This window comes from Emydura macquarii, unplaced genomic scaffold (assembly GCF_026122565.2).
Source record: "Emydura macquarii macquarii isolate MOO-44397 ecotype Brisbane River unplaced genomic scaffold, CSIRO-AGI_Emac_v2 contig_554, whole genome shotgun sequence".
Classification (NCBI taxonomy): Eukaryota; Metazoa; Chordata; order Testudines; family Chelidae; genus Emydura; species Emydura macquarii.
Genome location: NW_027130691.1, coordinates 453,121 through 470,167, shown reverse-complemented (window position 1 = coordinate 470,167; position 17,047 = coordinate 453,121). Strand labels below are relative to the sequence as shown.

General features: G+C 40.8%; 1 protein-coding gene across 2 annotated transcripts in view; it reads right to left on the bottom strand.

Moving 5' to 3' along the window:
• The window catches only part of TTC28 (tetratricopeptide repeat domain 28), a 358,389-nt gene that overhangs the window by 320,860 nt on the left and 20,482 nt on the right, over positions 1-17,047 (bottom strand). The window contains exon 2 of one of the 2 annotated variants that reach the window (XM_067539398.1): positions 11,129-11,407. In XM_067539398.1, the coding sequence (XP_067395499.1) occupies positions 11,129-11,356 (228 nt within the window). In that variant the 5' untranslated portion in view covers positions 11,357-11,407. Of the gene's footprint in view, positions 1-11,128; positions 11,408-17,047 lie in introns of those variants that run through there. The other variant, XM_067539400.1, reaches the window with a different exon arrangement.

Sequence of the window (17,047 nt, the reverse complement as noted above, 5' to 3'; positions counted from 1 at the left end):
GAGGGCATGCTAACACCATGAGGATTCTGTACATCCCAACACACAAAACACATTTTGGCATGGGAAGCATAAACTAGAGTCTGTCCAGTTGAATTATAAAAAAAGGTTCATTTGCAGATTATTCATACACATTTAGCTGATTTCATAAGATCAAGCAATCCAGCCACCTGCCTTCAGTAGCCCTTTGAGATCAAATGAGGCACCTTGTGCTCAAAAAAACAAAACAAAACAGAGTGAGAGCGCTACGAACAATGGTCCCAACAAAACTCAAATGTTGAATTTCAGCTACTCTGAATTGCAAAGAATTTTTGAATATATAAAAAGTATTATGTTTGCTCATCATTTTACAGATGCTTTATGCCTTCATCCCAATGCATATTAAAATGTGACAAAGAATATTGGAATTGCCATACTGGATGAGAACTGTGGTCCATCAAAAACAGTATGATGTCTCTGACAGTGGCTTGTATCAGATATTTCAGAGGAAGGTGCAAAATACCTTTCAGTAGACAGCTATTAATTAACCTGCCCATAGAGAAAATCTCATATATGTATCACAACCACTATCTTTGCCCCATCACTGCACATAAGTCTATCTAGACGTCTCAATAGGTCTGCAAGATTCATACCTGGCAGGCAATTCACCGTGAGGTTCTCCCAGTGATTACCTGTTCTGTTAATTCCCTCTAAAGTACCTGGCATTCGCCACTGTCGGAAGACAGGATATTGGGCTAGATGGACCATTGGTCTGAGCCAGTATGGTCGTTCTTATGCTCATTATTGAAAGGGAGGGGGCAAAAAGTCCAAGTCTGTTTACACCATACTATCAGAAAAACTTGGATTTGGACACTATTTGTATTTGAGCTCCCCAGATACACAGAAACTGGACACTGGGTAGATAAAAAATCCTCAAGTCCTGAAAACACACTACTACTTCTAGAGGGGTAGCCGTGTTACTGTGTACAGCAAAAAAATGAGAGTCCTGTAGCACTTTAAAGACTAACAAATTTAATTTCTGCAGGCATAAGCTTTCATACAGCCCACGAAAGCTTATGCCTGCAGAAATTAAATTTGCTAGTCTTTAAAGTGCTACAGGACTCTCCTTGTTACTACTACTTCTACAACTCATAAAGCTCCCCCTTCTGGCTAATTAATGGAATTGCTTTGATTTTAAAGAAAACCTAAGCTTCTAATTTCCCAACAGTTAGTGTGTTCTCCCATAGAACACAAGGAAAAATTCTACTTCTATACACTGGTGAATTGGGGAAAGAATTAAAGAAAAAAAATGATCACACAAGATATAACACTGTACCTTATCATGTGACATTTACAACATCTATATTGGGTTTTTCAGAGTACGCATCATCTTCTTATCAAATTGCTTCCACACTGAATGAGTCTCACAACAAACCAAGGTGGCTGTAATCAGTACAGTGTATCATCAAGCACAACTGTATCAGACAATCTTTTCTACACTGACAACAAGACAACAGTGAGACATATTGTGCCTCTTCTAGATTATATTAAATTGTAAACTTCATCCTGAAATGTATGGGATTCTCGGAATATTGAACTAGTTAAGTAGTCCCCAAACTATCTCCCAACTTGCTCTCTTCCTTGGACAAAATTTTACCACTAAAATTCAGTACTAAAAAAACATGTATGGGTTTTAGAAAAAGTGCTGGAGATCAGGAAAATATACCACCCAAACCTTAAAAAAATCACAGTTCTGAGTTGCCTCTTCTACAGGACTCTCCATCTCTACTGTGCTTTCCAAATAATTTCTTTTGGATTAGTATCCCTCATAAGCAGTCAGAAGTAGCTGAGAAAGTACTCTAATTCCACCTACTGTTCTCCCAGTTCCCAAGGAAACAGACAACTGACATTACTCAGACCAACATTTTGGGGAGAAATTTCTATTAGAAAAATTGTTACTTCTTTCTCAGTCAAAGACAGTAAAATAAAGAGAACAAAACCCTGATGGCCTGGTAGGAATCTCACTTCACTCTTGGACTGGAAAATAGCTGTCAGGAAGATGGGATAGTGAGAAAATTCACTTGTGTTTTTGCCCTTCAAATAAACAAAGAAACAAAGGCTGCTCTGTGCTTGCTCCACCGGGGTGTGTGTGTGTGTGTGTGTGTGTGTGTGTGTGTTGGGGGGGGGGGGGGGGGTGAGGGAACGACCCAAGAGCCCCAGCCACTGCAAACACCAATATCCCTTTTCTTCACTGCAGAATTCACACACCATTTCAGGTACACTCTTGAAAGGAGATTCACAAAACCCAGAGACACAGAGCTCAGCATCAAATCTGCTTAAGTACATCGTCTGCTCACAGTAGTAAAGTCATTACAGATAATTAGTGCTTATCTTATGCCATGACCTATGTTAATGAGGCTAAGACTGCTGCTCTTGCTGGTCCACTGAAAGCAACTAGCTGTAGCACTCTAGTGTGTAGTATCAGAAGTGAGAAAAACTTGATCAACACATTTGGTTTATTTTAGACATGGATAGACTCAGACTTTTAAGGGGATGCTAGATAGAGACTTCTGGACACTACCCTCTTTCCTTGCTTACACTGGTAGTTCATGGATAATAGAATTAATATGCACTAATTTTAAGAAATGTAACATTACACAGACTTTTCTGTATGTGAAATAAAAGTAACTGGATTAGTAGCAGATTTTACACTTTAAGTTTCATTTTTATTAGATTATATATTTTTAAATTACATTTTGAATACAGTCATATTGGTAAAACATACTTTTATGTAGAGGTGGAGGAGGGAGGATTTGTTTGCAACATCCATGTAACATTTTATTGTAAATAGTACCTCTTTAACAACAATAGAACATGTTTCATCAATAATAGATATAAAACATGATGAATAGCCCCAATCTCTCTCTGTGATGTCTGTCTTTGTCAGACTGTACAATGATAATCCTGCCTTTTGGGGAAATGCTCTACTCAAGAGGAAGGTTTAGAGAATTTGTCAGGAAAAAAGAGCAAAACTTCGGACAAGCCTCTAGATTAAAAATAAATGAAAGTCAGATGTTGTGTGTTTCTTTTTATTTCTAATTATATCCTAAAAAAGACATGAATAAGACAGTGGTCTTTGCTCCAACCCCAAACACATGAGGGAAGAGCCACTATTGCTTGATAAGCCAAACAGAAATGGCAGGAGTTGTGCAAAGAAATAAAATGTTTTGTATGATCAATTTAAAATTGTAATAAACTGGAGAAAATGGAGAAATTGGGGTTTGTATAGAGGAATGACCAAATACACAATGGAGGAATAACTGAAAGGCAGAAATATCTAGAGGTTATTGTGGTATTAAAACAAGGTATTTCTGGAGATAGATACTTCCCATAGTCAGACTCAGGAACCACAGGGGTTGCTTCTCCTCAGCAAGACTCACAGAGATTCAAGCGTTAGAACAAATAACAAAGAAAGATGCCTAGGGAGCTCTTGGACATCACATCAGTTTAATAGATACAGATATGTCTTAATAAGCCAACAGTGATTGTCCAGGAGCCAAAGCAGAGTTTGTCAAAACTCTCAAAATTTTCTAAAGCCAATGTAATCTGAGACAATTTTTAGTGGACCAACAATTCAGGCCAAAGAAAGATTCCTGTGTAGGAGAATGAGGAAAAACACATGCCAGCAGCAAACAACACACAGAGGATGAAAAAATAATTCAATTGCGGGTTTTCATTATCTCAATTACTGTGTTAGCATGATGGCAGCTTTTTTAAAAGCCAAGGAAAGCTCCCTGCTGAGACATTTTCATCAGACTTCCATCCTGGATAATCATGGCTTAAGACAGCCACTGTTTACACTTTGTTGACTGAGCTGTCTATTCAGCCAATAGAATTGCCCTGTGAGTGTGTTTATTTCATATTCATCTAGCCACTGAACACTGTCAAATGAACACTGAAATTCTTACATACAGAAACAGATGAACATAACTGCCATACTGGATCAGACCCATTATCCATTTAGTCCAATACAGTCTTCAACAGAAGCCAGCACCAGATGCTTTAGAGGAAGGTGTAAGAAACGCTGCAATAGGTAGATACGAGACAATTTGCCTCCCCATATTAGGTCTCATCCTGGTCTCTAATAAAGACAACGAGAGTTCTGTGTCACTTTAAAGACTAACAGATTTAATATTTGGAGTCTTTAAAGTGCCACAGAACTCTCGTTGTCTTTGCTGTATACAGACTAACACGGCTACCCCTCTGGAACTGGTCTCTAATAGTTAGAGAGTGTCTTAAGCCCTGAGACGTAAGGTTTTATATCCCTTCCAAAATTTGTTAGCACTAAACTATAATTCTAAGATATTCCTGTTATCCATATAAATAGCAAATCCTTCTTTGAATCTTACTCAATTCTGGCTTCAAAGCCTGCTGTCATTTGCAAAGAGCTTATTCTGTGGCTCTAACATGGTACAAATAATTCCATAGATCTCCAATACAGAACACTTCAAATACACACGATCAGCCAGTGAGAAGAGAGCTATTTTAAGACTTTGTAACATGCGACAGGTCACGTACATGATCAGTTGGATACAGGATGTGACCTGATGTTCCTAGGGTAGCCCATCTGAAAATGCCAAGGTCAGGGCAAGCCGCAAAAAGGAGAGCAGATTCTCCCAAAACTGATGATTAACACTGAAGTTAGAGTCACCAACCAGTCACAAACAGTGCTCCTGATTCCCCACAATGGTTATCAAGAAACCCAAAAAATGAAATACACAGTCCTCTTTATTGCATTTCAGTCTTTGGCTCCCAAGCAGCAACTAGGCCCAGTAAAGACAAGTTATTTAAAACTCCATTCCCTTTCCAAAATGTTCTTCTGATCCCCCAAAGGGTCAGCCACATTACCAGATCAATGTTGGTTAGAATCTTACGCAAACTACCACGCTGCCAGCCAATCCTTTAGTATCTAAATCTAAAAGTTTATTACGAAAGGAAAGAAAAGAACAAGAAGAGAGATGTTAAATGGTCAAAGCAATCAGATACATACATGTGTCTTCAAAGTCCATATATATCGGATTCTTAGCTGTATTGCTAAGTTTGCTGACTTGTAAAGTTCCTCTGGAGCACAGCCAGTACCTGGATGGGTCTGTCAGTCCTTTGTTTAAAGTTTTGGCTTGTAGAGAAATTAATCCAGGGATAAGAAGCAGAAGTGAAGAGAAGATGGAGATAGTGCAGCTGCCTTTTATATTCTTTGCCATGTGGCTTGTCCTAAACACAAGCTCACTACATCCATAATGCCCATGTGCAAAGTATCAAACCGTTAACTGGTATGTATGTCTTACTGTTTACAAATTGCATTAACCGTTTAACTGTTCACTGGATGGGGGGGTGACTGTGCACTTGGGGAGCTGAGTGGGGATGTGGTGTTGCAGGGAGGGAAGGATGATGGGGTGGGGGCTGGTACACATGCTCACACATGTGCACAGTTCAGTGCCAGTGGCGGCACCAGCGTGAGCAGCAACGAGCCAGGCAACAGCAGCTGAGGTGCACCCTGGTGAAGGGTCTGGGGGGCTTGGGCAGGCCTAGGGGGTGTCCCCGGTCCTAAGACAGGACTGGGAGCATTGCCAGGGGTGGACAGGCTTGGGGAGCAGACAGGGCACGGAGGTGCCTTATTGCCCCCTCCTGCGGACTGGGAGGGGGCGGGCTCCCAGCTCTGGAGGGCCCGCTCTGGGGAGATAGGCGGGCTCCGGGGGTGGCAGCGGGGAGCGGATGGCTGGGTGGGCAGGGCGCAGAGGTGCTTTGTTGCTCCCTCCTGCGGGCTGGGAGACGGCAGGATCCAGGAGCAGCAGCACCCTGGCTCTGGAAGGCCCACCCTCGAGCAATCGGTGGAGCCGAGGTAGGTTGGGTTGCCCCCATCCAGCTCCCAGGCGTCCCCCGTGACCGCCTTAGAGATGTAACATATCGTATTAGCTAACCATTTAAACTATATAAATTTTAATAATTTAAACGGTTGTTTTGTTAAACAATATTTTACATCCTTAATGGGCATGAAAAAGCACTTGGAGTCCCCTGTCCACAGGTATGTCCTGATGACTCATAAGCATAGCCTGTCTTATCTCCCTGGGTGCATTGTATAGATGATTGTTCCTGACAGACCGCCAAGTAGGCTGGATAGTACTGATGCTAATCTGCCTGGGGGTGTCACCCAGTAGCACAGCACAAGTTTTAGATACAGATATATCACACATATTCATAACTTACAATACAAAGACGACACATACATACAGATGCATCATATTTACATCATATTTAGCAAATCATATATATATGTCTTATTTAGCAAATCATAACTTTTCCATTGATGCCTTACATGGCATATCTTCTAAGATTCATTGCAATTTTGTCATATTGGTATTAACAACATTATAAATGGTCACCTATATGTCATACAAGATCACATGGGGGTCCTTCATTAGCTCTCTACCATGAGAAAGGATGAGCCTGTGCAGTCAGTGAATGTAGTGTGGAGATGGAGAGAAGGGGGTGGAAAAGTCATTCCACAAGTTACCTGAGAAATATTGCTTAAGAACTAATGCAGGAGGAGGTTATGTTAGAGGCATGTTGATATGGAAATTAGTGGTAATTCCAAATTAGAGGTTTAAAAAAAGTTACTTATATAAAATAGCATTAAAGCTGGTCAGAAAATTTCAGCTGAAACAAAATTCATCAAAACAGGAATTTTTTTCTCATAAAAAGGGTTTGCTTTCCAACCAGCTTGCTAGCAGACAGGGATTCTGCCTCTAGAAGCAAAGTACTTCTGATTGAGCGACAAACTCTCCAGTATAAACTATAGTTCAGAATGAACAGCCAGGAATGTCTTTAAATGACTCAAATTTGGTTTTGTATCTTGAGTTGATTGGGACTGTTTACAGGAATATGGCACAACTAACATGCTGCCAAGGTACGGCCATGGAAAAATGAGGCCTTTTTTGCATTAGTCTTTATTTACAGAGTGATAGTCATATCCTAGAAGCAACATTGCCAACTCTAAGGGTTCAAAAATCCTGAGTGAAGCCCAGAGAATAATGAAATTAGTCCAAAACTGATGAAATTTTTAAAAAATTATATTATACTGTATTCTTTAGTCTGTTTTGATTTTTTAACTCCTCCTTCCTATCCATCCCCAGTGAGAGAGAGACAATTCACAGTGATTCTGTTGGGCAAAGTAATTTGGGCCACCGCAGCAGGAGTACTTACCCCCACATACGTTCATCCCCTGCCCAGCAATTAATTCTATTCCCCCAACCTCCAAAGTCAACCCTGTTCCCAACCCAGCCTCTCATTGGTTCTAGTGCCTCAGCCTCACATCTGCTTCTCCTGGGGTTCTTCATGAGCCTCTCCCAGATCTGGGTGGGAGCTGCAGCAGTGTCCCCTTCTCCCCTTTCCAGCCTTAAGGTGGGGAGGGTGAGGGAAGGACAGCTCCAGAGGTTCTTCACTTCCCTCTGCCCCTTTGCATGCTGAGTATAGTGGGGGGGAAGCAGGAAGAGAGCACAGAGGAGCTGTCCCTGATCATCAAAGGCGAGGGAGGAGTAGAACCACTCTGAGGTGCTGGGGTCTTTCTGTTGCCTCCTCTTCTGCGAGAATAATGTTGGGTCACAGAGGGGATCGGTAGAGAGCTCTACCTGCTTCTTGGCTGCTCTACCTAAGAAGGTGGGAAAGTGGAACAAGCAACCAATCAGAGGGGATTTTCCCCCAGGCAGGGCTGAAATTTGCTGGAAGGCTGGAGCTTCTCTCATCATTGCAATATTGACTCCAGCCCTGGCCAAAATTCCATCACTCATGAAAAAAATAACAGGTTTTGACAACACCACAGAAGCAAATGTAATCCACTCTAAAACTGAGTACTTTGTCAAGGAGAAAGTAAAATGTAATATAGTTCCAAAGTGGACCACTGCGGGATGCTGTCCAGAGTGGCTACCATATGGCAGACTGGCAACATCACTCTGGGGAAAAAAAGAAGAGGGGGTACAGGAAAGCCTGGAGAAGTTACTTTAGCTGCTTCATTTCTTATCACAATAAAGATCTGTTGGGCTTTTCAAGTAAGTTTACATTTTATATTATAAACAGAAATACGGTACTTTGCAAATGTATCCAAGATGGCAGGAGCAAACTACAATATAGTGAAAATACCAACATCTAGCTCTTATATAGCTTTTTTCACATGCATATCTCAAATCACTTTACAAAGGAGGTAAGTGCCATTTTCCACCTGTAAAAAGGGTTTAAAGAGGGTAAAAAGAGAATAAAAGAAGTGGCTGCCAAGTTCACAGAGTGGCAGAGTTCAGATTAGAATAGAGGTCTCTCAAAGTCCGATGCCGTATCTACTGTAACACACTGCCTCCTGTTACTGCAAGTATGATAAAAAATTAGATAGTGTAAACGCTATTTTTAACTATGCAACTTTAACATTGCATTAATAGGGGTTTCTTTGCATTGAATAGATTCTGATTTGGTAACACAAAGATACTTTCATGTAACAGGGCCAGTCTTTTAGCTAGTGAATTTCCTATTCCACTCTATTTTACTTTCCCTTTGACACACAGCTCTGTTCCTTTACCAGAGACTCTTTTCAAAGATCTCACTGTACTTCTGTCTGTGACTGGCATATGAAAAATATTCTTTTATGAGGTCCTGCCATAACGATTCATTTAAGTGGGCTCCCCTGTAAATCGTTATCAGATTTCTCAGTAACAAAAAACTAAGCTATCCAAAAATATACTGGCTTTTTTATACTCCATGCCTCCCCGCATTTATACAACTGAATGAACTGGAAACTTGTAGATCTCTGAATACAACACAACTTCATTTTACATAGCGCTTGAAACAAACTATCCTAAATGTTTTATAGATTTCATTAATATAAGACAGAAGTTAGTGATGGAAGAGACTACCTATGAGTTTCAAGTCCATCTCCCTGTCAGAGCAGGATTCTCCTTGCTAATGCAGGATGTGGTATATGGTATAAATTACAGAACCCAGTGGTGTAAATAATATGGTGACATTAAAGCTTCAGTAAATATAACAGAGAAAGAGGCAGGGGAGAAAAGGTGTGCTGAGATAAGAGCTAAAATGAGATGGAAAATTAACTAAGTGGAGTGCTTCAGGTAAGCTATTCCAGGGAGCAGGACCCACAGATGGGAAGGCTCTCATAACTACAGCCATCAGGTCTACTGAAAGGGTTTTCTCCTTTTGGCATCATGAGTGGGCAGAGCTTGGAAAAATATCTCCACTAACGTTTTACCAAAGCTGCCTCCTAGTCTGGCTGTACTAGAACCCTTTCCTCCATGGAGAGGGAGTGCACAGGCCTGGCTGAGGAAGATCCATGTGGTTCAGAGAGGATGTAAATTAATGTCCAAAAGTAAAAGGGCAATTTGAGTTGCCCAAGGCAGAAAACAAAGTTAGCTTGTCTTAGAGACAAGCTTTTAATTTTCAATGGCTGGGGATCCGTTCCCAGTTGTGGAAAGCAGGTTAAGAAAAGCAGGCTAACCCACTTCTAGAAATGACACTATGGGGTGCACACTGACTGAAGTCTGACACATGAATGACATTACTACTGCAGGCTGCATCTGTGAGAACTGACCCGCTGAGCCCAATTCCTCCATTTCCAAAGTCACCTGCCATTCTTCAAGAAATGGGACAAGCAGATGAGTGCATCAGTTAGTAGTAGGATGTCTAAGGAGTTCTAGAAGCAGCAGGAACACTAATCCAGGATCACTTGCAGAAGGCCCATTCTTATCTCTAGGAGCAACATCCTGCTTTCTGCCTGTGTGAACTCTCTTGCCCTAGGAGTGGAAAAGGCAGAGCTCTCTTCAGTGGGAGTCTGGAGAGGAGCTTTGTTTCCCCCTTCATAGGTATGTCATGTTTCTCTCAAATTGAGCCTGCTCCGTGGAGTCTTTTCCTGCAAAAGCTCAGCACCATCACATGGACAGGCTTAACAGAAGAAAGTAATTCAGAGGAGAAATTTCTATCTTCAGAAAGAGTATTTCTGAATAAAAAGGCATGGAAATTGAGTGCTTCAAAGATGTCAGGGACAGAAACCTTCCAGTGCAGCTGTGAAGGCAGAACTGGCCACTTACTGCAGCTTATCTCTCAACTAGTGACAAGTCTGTGTCTGCCCCCAATCTCCACAGAGACTGGAAACCCAAACTGAAGATCCCTGGACCTGAAATATGAAGAAAAGTTGCCAAACATAAAGTAACACACCACACATGATGAAAACAGAAGCAATGCTGAAGGATGAGATTCAGGAAAGTCAACAATAAAGTCATCTATGAAAAATAGAACATAATGGTCTCTCTCAATGAAACACAGCAGAAACCCACTGTCAAAGCAACACCATTAAATAAAGGCAGTGCTCTCTCTGGGAGTCCCTATTTTATGGAAGAGTATCCATTTATCCCTTACATGACCGATCAACATGTAAGGGCACACCCTCCCCATGCCTTATCAGGTCTTACTGAGGATGTTGGGCCATATGGAATTTCTTCAAAAATTACCAAGAAAATAGACTAAAGAACAGAACAGCTCTAGAAAAACTAAATTTTAAGAAAAGCAGGAGGTAGTGATCTAAGCTAAAGTCCTTCATTTTCTGCATCACCGGTATATGAGCTAATCTAATGCCCCATTACCAACAACAATTTCTATTCAGCACACTCCATCCTGCATGCTGCTCTCCCGAGGCTTTCAGAACAAGATACTATTGGCTGCTGCTGAATATTTATTACTGTAAATGTTAAGAAAGACGTCTCATCTTCACACACTATGAATGGCATTTGTTTAAAAGGCTGAATCCAAAATCTTCACAAGGATCAGCAAAAAAGAATCCCTGCCAGGCAGCTTCGAAAAAATGGGCAAAAGTCTGTTTACACAGAAAATAGTTTAACTCTCAATAGGAAACTCAAATAAATCAAGCAACTTTTAACACAGAAAGATTTCTATTTTCCAGAGCACCCAGCAAAGTGAACCATAAGTACAGAATGACTTACGTTCCTCTCCATTACAAAAAAATAATTAAAGCCTTAATACTACTTCAGGAGCTGCAACTCCCACAGAAAGAGTCTCTCACCAGAAGGAAAATGGGCATTCATACCTTTGGCCATTTAGGATTTAGGAGTCGTGCTTTGATTGCATCATCCAATGCCTTGTCATACTGCTGGATTTTCATATAAGCTGCAGACCGGTTACTGTACAGGATGCAGTTTTGAGGGTCGACTCCCAGCGCTTCATTGTACAGCATAATAGCTGTATGAAAATCACCATCATGACAGGCCTGGTTGCTCTGACGAACTTTCTCAACAAACTCAGCCTTGCTCAACATGGGACCGTCAGGGCTTCTTCCTCCAAAAGATTTTGATCCAAAGAGAGGAATCTGCAGACAGAAAAAGTTATTAACCAAAAGCACTGATTACTCATTTTCATATAATTGTTATTAAAGATTTTAACAATAGAAAACAATGTATAGTATAAGAGAAACACATCAACATTATAGCAACTTCAATTTGAGACACGAATGAGAACTATTTCCAGTTTTTAAATTTGTTATTTGTCATTTTTGTAAACTTTTTGTACCAGAGGTGGCAAAAACTCTCTCATGCAGCATGATCAGCAAACAATTCCCTCCTGATTTCCAAAAAAAGATGGTTACCTTCTCTAGATATAAGACTGGTTAATACATCCTTGTAACTTTCTGAAGTTCACATGCTCATTGAGTTTTTCCTTAAATACAGCAATGTTACTTGACACTACCACTTCAAGCACATTCCCTGGTTAGAGTGGGGGAAGGGAAGTGTGGGCAGATTGGAAGATTTTGGTAAATAGGTCAGCAAATACAAGTATGTGTGTGACGATTCACTGATCTGTCATTAAGCAAGTCTGAATGTGTATGAATACTTGTACAGAAAGGTTGGTGAACAGATGTACACCAATTAGTGCCTATGAAGTGTCCACACCACATCAAGAGAAGTTTGAGAGTGAGGGTAGTCCAGGTAATCTCCGCACATTTATTTGGGGACACAGGCTAAAGAATCATCCTGTCTGCTTGTTCACCAATGCTGTAGACTCCCTGACTTCATGCAGGTATGATAGTATGAGATAGCACAGAAGTAATAACAGTAGAACCTCAGAGTTACGAACACCAGAGTTATGAACTGACCCAGCAACCACACACCTCATTTGGAACAGAAAGTGCTCAATCAGACAGCAGCAGAGACACACACACACAAAAAGCAAATACAGTACATTACAGTGTTAAACTACTAAAAAAAATTAAGGGTAAGTTTAAAAAAGATTTGACAAGGTAAGGAAACTTTCTGTCCTTGTTTCATTTAACAACCTCCATTCCCGAGGTGTTCGTAACACTGAGACTCTATTGTACACTGTTTAGCATCTTTCAATTATAAGCCTCTAAGGATGCAAAGCAAGCAACAGTTTCTAATTCCAAAGGCTATTTTATACATTGATAACTTTGTAACTAATATAGTGAACATATGGAATATTCAAAGACTATTGTATCAACTATATAAATGTTAGATGTATGGCCTAGGTATTGTATTCTAGCACTCCGGGGGAGTTACAGAATTGTCTGCAGTAACTAAAGTCACTGGGGGTAACGGTGTAGGGGCAGTGGTAATCAACGCAAATCTCTAGGCTGGTAACGAGTCAGGAAAAGCCTCATCCCCACAGGGGAAACTGCATCTAATCATTTAACCATGTTCATGAGACTGACAAAGAAAGGAAAACTGTGCAAACTGACCAGCCTGACATAGTGAAGGATGTCACTCTCACCTGATACAAGATTGCCATAATGCTGTGACCAAGAGGGATAGGTCCAGCAGAAAGTGCCTGAAGGAATCTGAAACTTGCCAATATCTCCATGTGGAAAATGGATGACTGCCTGGTAAACTAAGAGTGAGTTCATGTGAGTTGTTTATTGTTTCTGAAAAAATATTTTCTCTGTAATGCTTTTGTTCCTGAAAAAACATTTTCTCTGCAATGCTTTTGTTCCAAATGCTTTAGGAAGGCTGGCTGATCACTGGTTAACCCTGTGATTGTTTCGGAGTAAGAGCAAAGATGCAGGTGCTGAACTTCACTCAGACTTGCTGAGATAATCACACTGAACTGCAGCCTAAATCCCCACTCTACAGAGTTGTGGGAGTAGAGATGTAAGAGCCTTCAAGAAGGCCACAAAGGTGTCAGAGGTGCAGTTGCCTTTAGAACTGAGACAAACTCAACAAGTAGCTTTGTTTTTAAACAGACATTTTGAAAGTCATCATCTAGAACATGAACTAAAATCACCTGATAATCTGTGAACAGACAAATCTTGCTCATTGTTTTTATTTTCATTATTTTCATATAGTTCTACATCAATACTGACTCAAAAGCCATAAAACAAAGTGTTCAGTGAACCTATTTCAAAGAAGTCCACTGGGGAAAAAAATGTTACTTACCTGTACAGAATGCTGTTCTTCAAGATGTGTTGTGTACATATATATTCTACAGCAGGAGTACGTGCACCCAAGTCAGACATTTGCCAGCAGTGCCAATAGATAGTGCATGAACCCCTGCTCTCCTCACACTCTCAGATGAGGGCATAAAAGGGGCGAGTCTGCCGCCTCCCTCCCCTTTCCTTCATACCGCTGTACATAATGTCTGAAATAGTAGGGAAGCAGGAGGGCCGTGGAATGTTTATGTGCACAACACATCTCTAAGAACAATGCTTACTCTGCGATAGTGGAGTCTTCACCACTGACAATTATTAAATCAAGACTGGATGTTTTTTTCTAAAAAAGATATGCCCTAGAAAATATTCGGGGAAATTCTACAGCCCATGTTATAAAGGATGTCAGACTAGATCACAATAGTCCCTTCTAACCTTAGAATCTATTAATCTAGATAAGTAACCACTTTTTCTCCTTTGAGTAATTGTGCACACATGTATTCCACTGCAGGTCACTCATCACAGCAGTTCCCTTACAGTTGGAGGGGCTTCAGATCATCTGAACAAAGATTGTCACATTGATTTGCCAATGCTGGCATCGTCACAAGAGGCTTGAGTGATGGCATAAATGTCTGGAAAAGATATGTACACATGACCATGTTGCTGCTTTGCGGTATCTGCTATCAAGATATTGCTCAGAAAAGGGGACGAAGTGGACGGAGCCCTGGTGGAATGAGCCATTATTCTCAGTGGAGGGGAGACTTTAGCAAGATCAGCATAGCAGAGCTTAATGCAGTCAAAAAGTCCAATATGAAATTCTAGAGCCTAGGAGAGGCTCTAAAGGATCTAGTGCAGTACAAGAAAAAGGCCAAAGCTCTATGAACGACTAAGCTATGAAGCCTTTCTTCAGCTTTGGAAGAATGGAATTTCAGGAAGAAGACTAGAAAATTAATAGTTTGGTTCCAGTGGAAAGATACTTTGGGCATAAATTTAGGGTGTGGCCTAAGGGAAACCTTGTCTTTATGGACCAAATTTGTCAAAATGGACCTGGCCGTTCTGAAACCCACCTTGCGGAAATGATTGCCACCAGAAAAATTGTCTTCATAAACAATTAAGGTAGTTAAGCTGTCATCAGAGGTTCAAATGGGATTGTCATCAATCTGAAGATGACCAAGTTGAGATCCCACACAGCTATGGGATCAAACACAGCAGGGTAAGCTTTGAATAGACTTGTCAAGAAACAGGAAAACAAAGGATGCAAGAAAATGGAAAACCCTTCCACTGGCAGATGTAGCGCACATATGGAAGCCAGCTGGACTCCCAAGGAATTAATTGAAAGGCCCAGCGATTTCAGGTACAACACACAGTTCAGCACATCTAATCCTCTGTGTGATGAGGTGATACATATTGACTCTGTGTCCAAATCAAAAATCTTTCACTTTGCTATATACATGGCTCTATTAGATTCTTTTCTACTCCTCACCAAGATGGCCTTAATATCTCAGGAGCACAATATTTTGTGAGAATTCAACCAGAGATCATCCATGCCATGAGACAATTACATTGGATGCTGAGACTTTTCCTGGTTCTGAGACAGGAGATCCTTGGCTAGAGGTAAAATTATCAGTGATTGGATAGAGAGTTCATGTATGTCTGTGAACCAATACTCTTCCGGCCATGCTGGTGACATGGGAGGATTAATGTTGTTCTGTCTCTTTTCAGTTTCTTGAGTGCCCTTGGAATGACAGGAACTGGAGGGAATACAGACAGAAGATTATTGAACCAAGAGAGAAGGAAGATATCTACCATGGAGCTGAGGCTGCAGCCCATCCTGAAGCAAAACCTCCAGCATTTGTTGTACAGGTTGGTCGCAAACAAGTCTATTACTGAGCACACAAATGGTGAAAAATCTGGAGAACGTCTTTTCAGATTGACCATTTGTGTTGATCTATGAAATCCCTGATGAGAGAATCTACAATTGTGTTTCTCATTCCTGGAAGGTGGAACACCTTCTGAGATGCATTGTTTCTTATACATAGATTCCATAGGACGACTGCTTCCTGCCATAGCTGAGATGATTTTGCAACTGCCTGCTTTTTCAGATAAAACATGGCAATGGTGTCGTCAATAAGAACTTTTATCACCTCGTTGTTGATAATGGACATAATCATCTCACAGGCCTGAGAAACAGACAGGAGCTCCAGCACATTTATATAGAATATAGCTTCTTGGGGTGACCAAAGAATTGAGCCTGAAGTTGAACAAGATGGGTCCCTAACTTTCAGTAGATGCATCCGTCACCAGAATTACAATCACTCTGGTGCAGTAACTACAGTGGAATTTATATGCACACAATCACTCGATAGGAAATCACAACACTTGCCATTGGGCTAGTGTCAAATCTCAGCATTGAAAGACTGAAGGAAACTGTTTTTTGGGCTTTGATAGGTGGGATTAGCCCTATATTAACAAATTCCAACATGATACCTAGATGGATTGTTTTCTGTAAAATAACATTAGCTGCATTTAATCAATGTACTGATTGCCTGGGGCTGCTACCATGGAGACATACTCAAACTCACCAAACTGCAAGTTCAAGAAAACGTTAATAATTTTTCTTCCTTCTGTTTCCCAATTTACATGCAGGGTTTGTTCTGACTGTATTTTGCTGGAAGCATTCCCCATAAGCCAAAAACCAACCACAAGGAGAGAAGAGCAACACGCTGCTTAATATTAAAACAAAAATATGGCCAAGTTGCACACATTCCGAAGACAAACAATTACCCTTCACCTGTTTTAGAGCAGAGTAAGGATGTCCTCATGCCAAACTGAAATCCATCAGAACTTCTGAGTGCTCTCACAATAAAGCACAGTATCTTATAGGTCTAAGACAACCAAAGATGCTGCAAGGGAGGGAGGTTCAAAATTCAAAATCCAGTGAAACACTATCAACATGTCCATGAGGTACCCCTTGTCCCAGAGATTGGGACTGAGCAGTTAATAGTCCCAAAACCCAACAATTACTTCTTTTACCATCCACACATTCATCTGCCAGACCTGTAACAGCCAGAGAAATGCATCTTCACTAAGATATTGTTAACCTCAATAAGCACAAAGGAGAGAATCTCCCAGTCCATCCAGTCAATGAATACTATTTACTGTAGCCTCCTTGCATATCAAGAAAATGATCCCAGACCAAGATTCATCACTCTAGCAGAAGGACTACCAATCCCAAAGTCAGCTCAAGCATCCCCTTAAAAACAATGATGTCTTAACACGAAAGGTACCTTGATTCTCTTATCTGAAATACCCACCAGCAACTCCTTCCCAAGTGCATTAAATAGTGTTCACCTCCCATGGTCTGCAGTTCCAAATGCAAGGAACCCTCCCACTTAAATCCACAATAAATGCAGAGAACTTTGACTAGGATAATTGCTACCAGCTGAACAGAGGGTTTTCAATTTACCATTAGAAAATATCACATACAGCAGCTCTGGAAAAAGGAAGTAAGTCCAACATTACTGCTGACAACTTTACTAAAGTTAATAAATACATGGAATAAAGTCCTGGAGA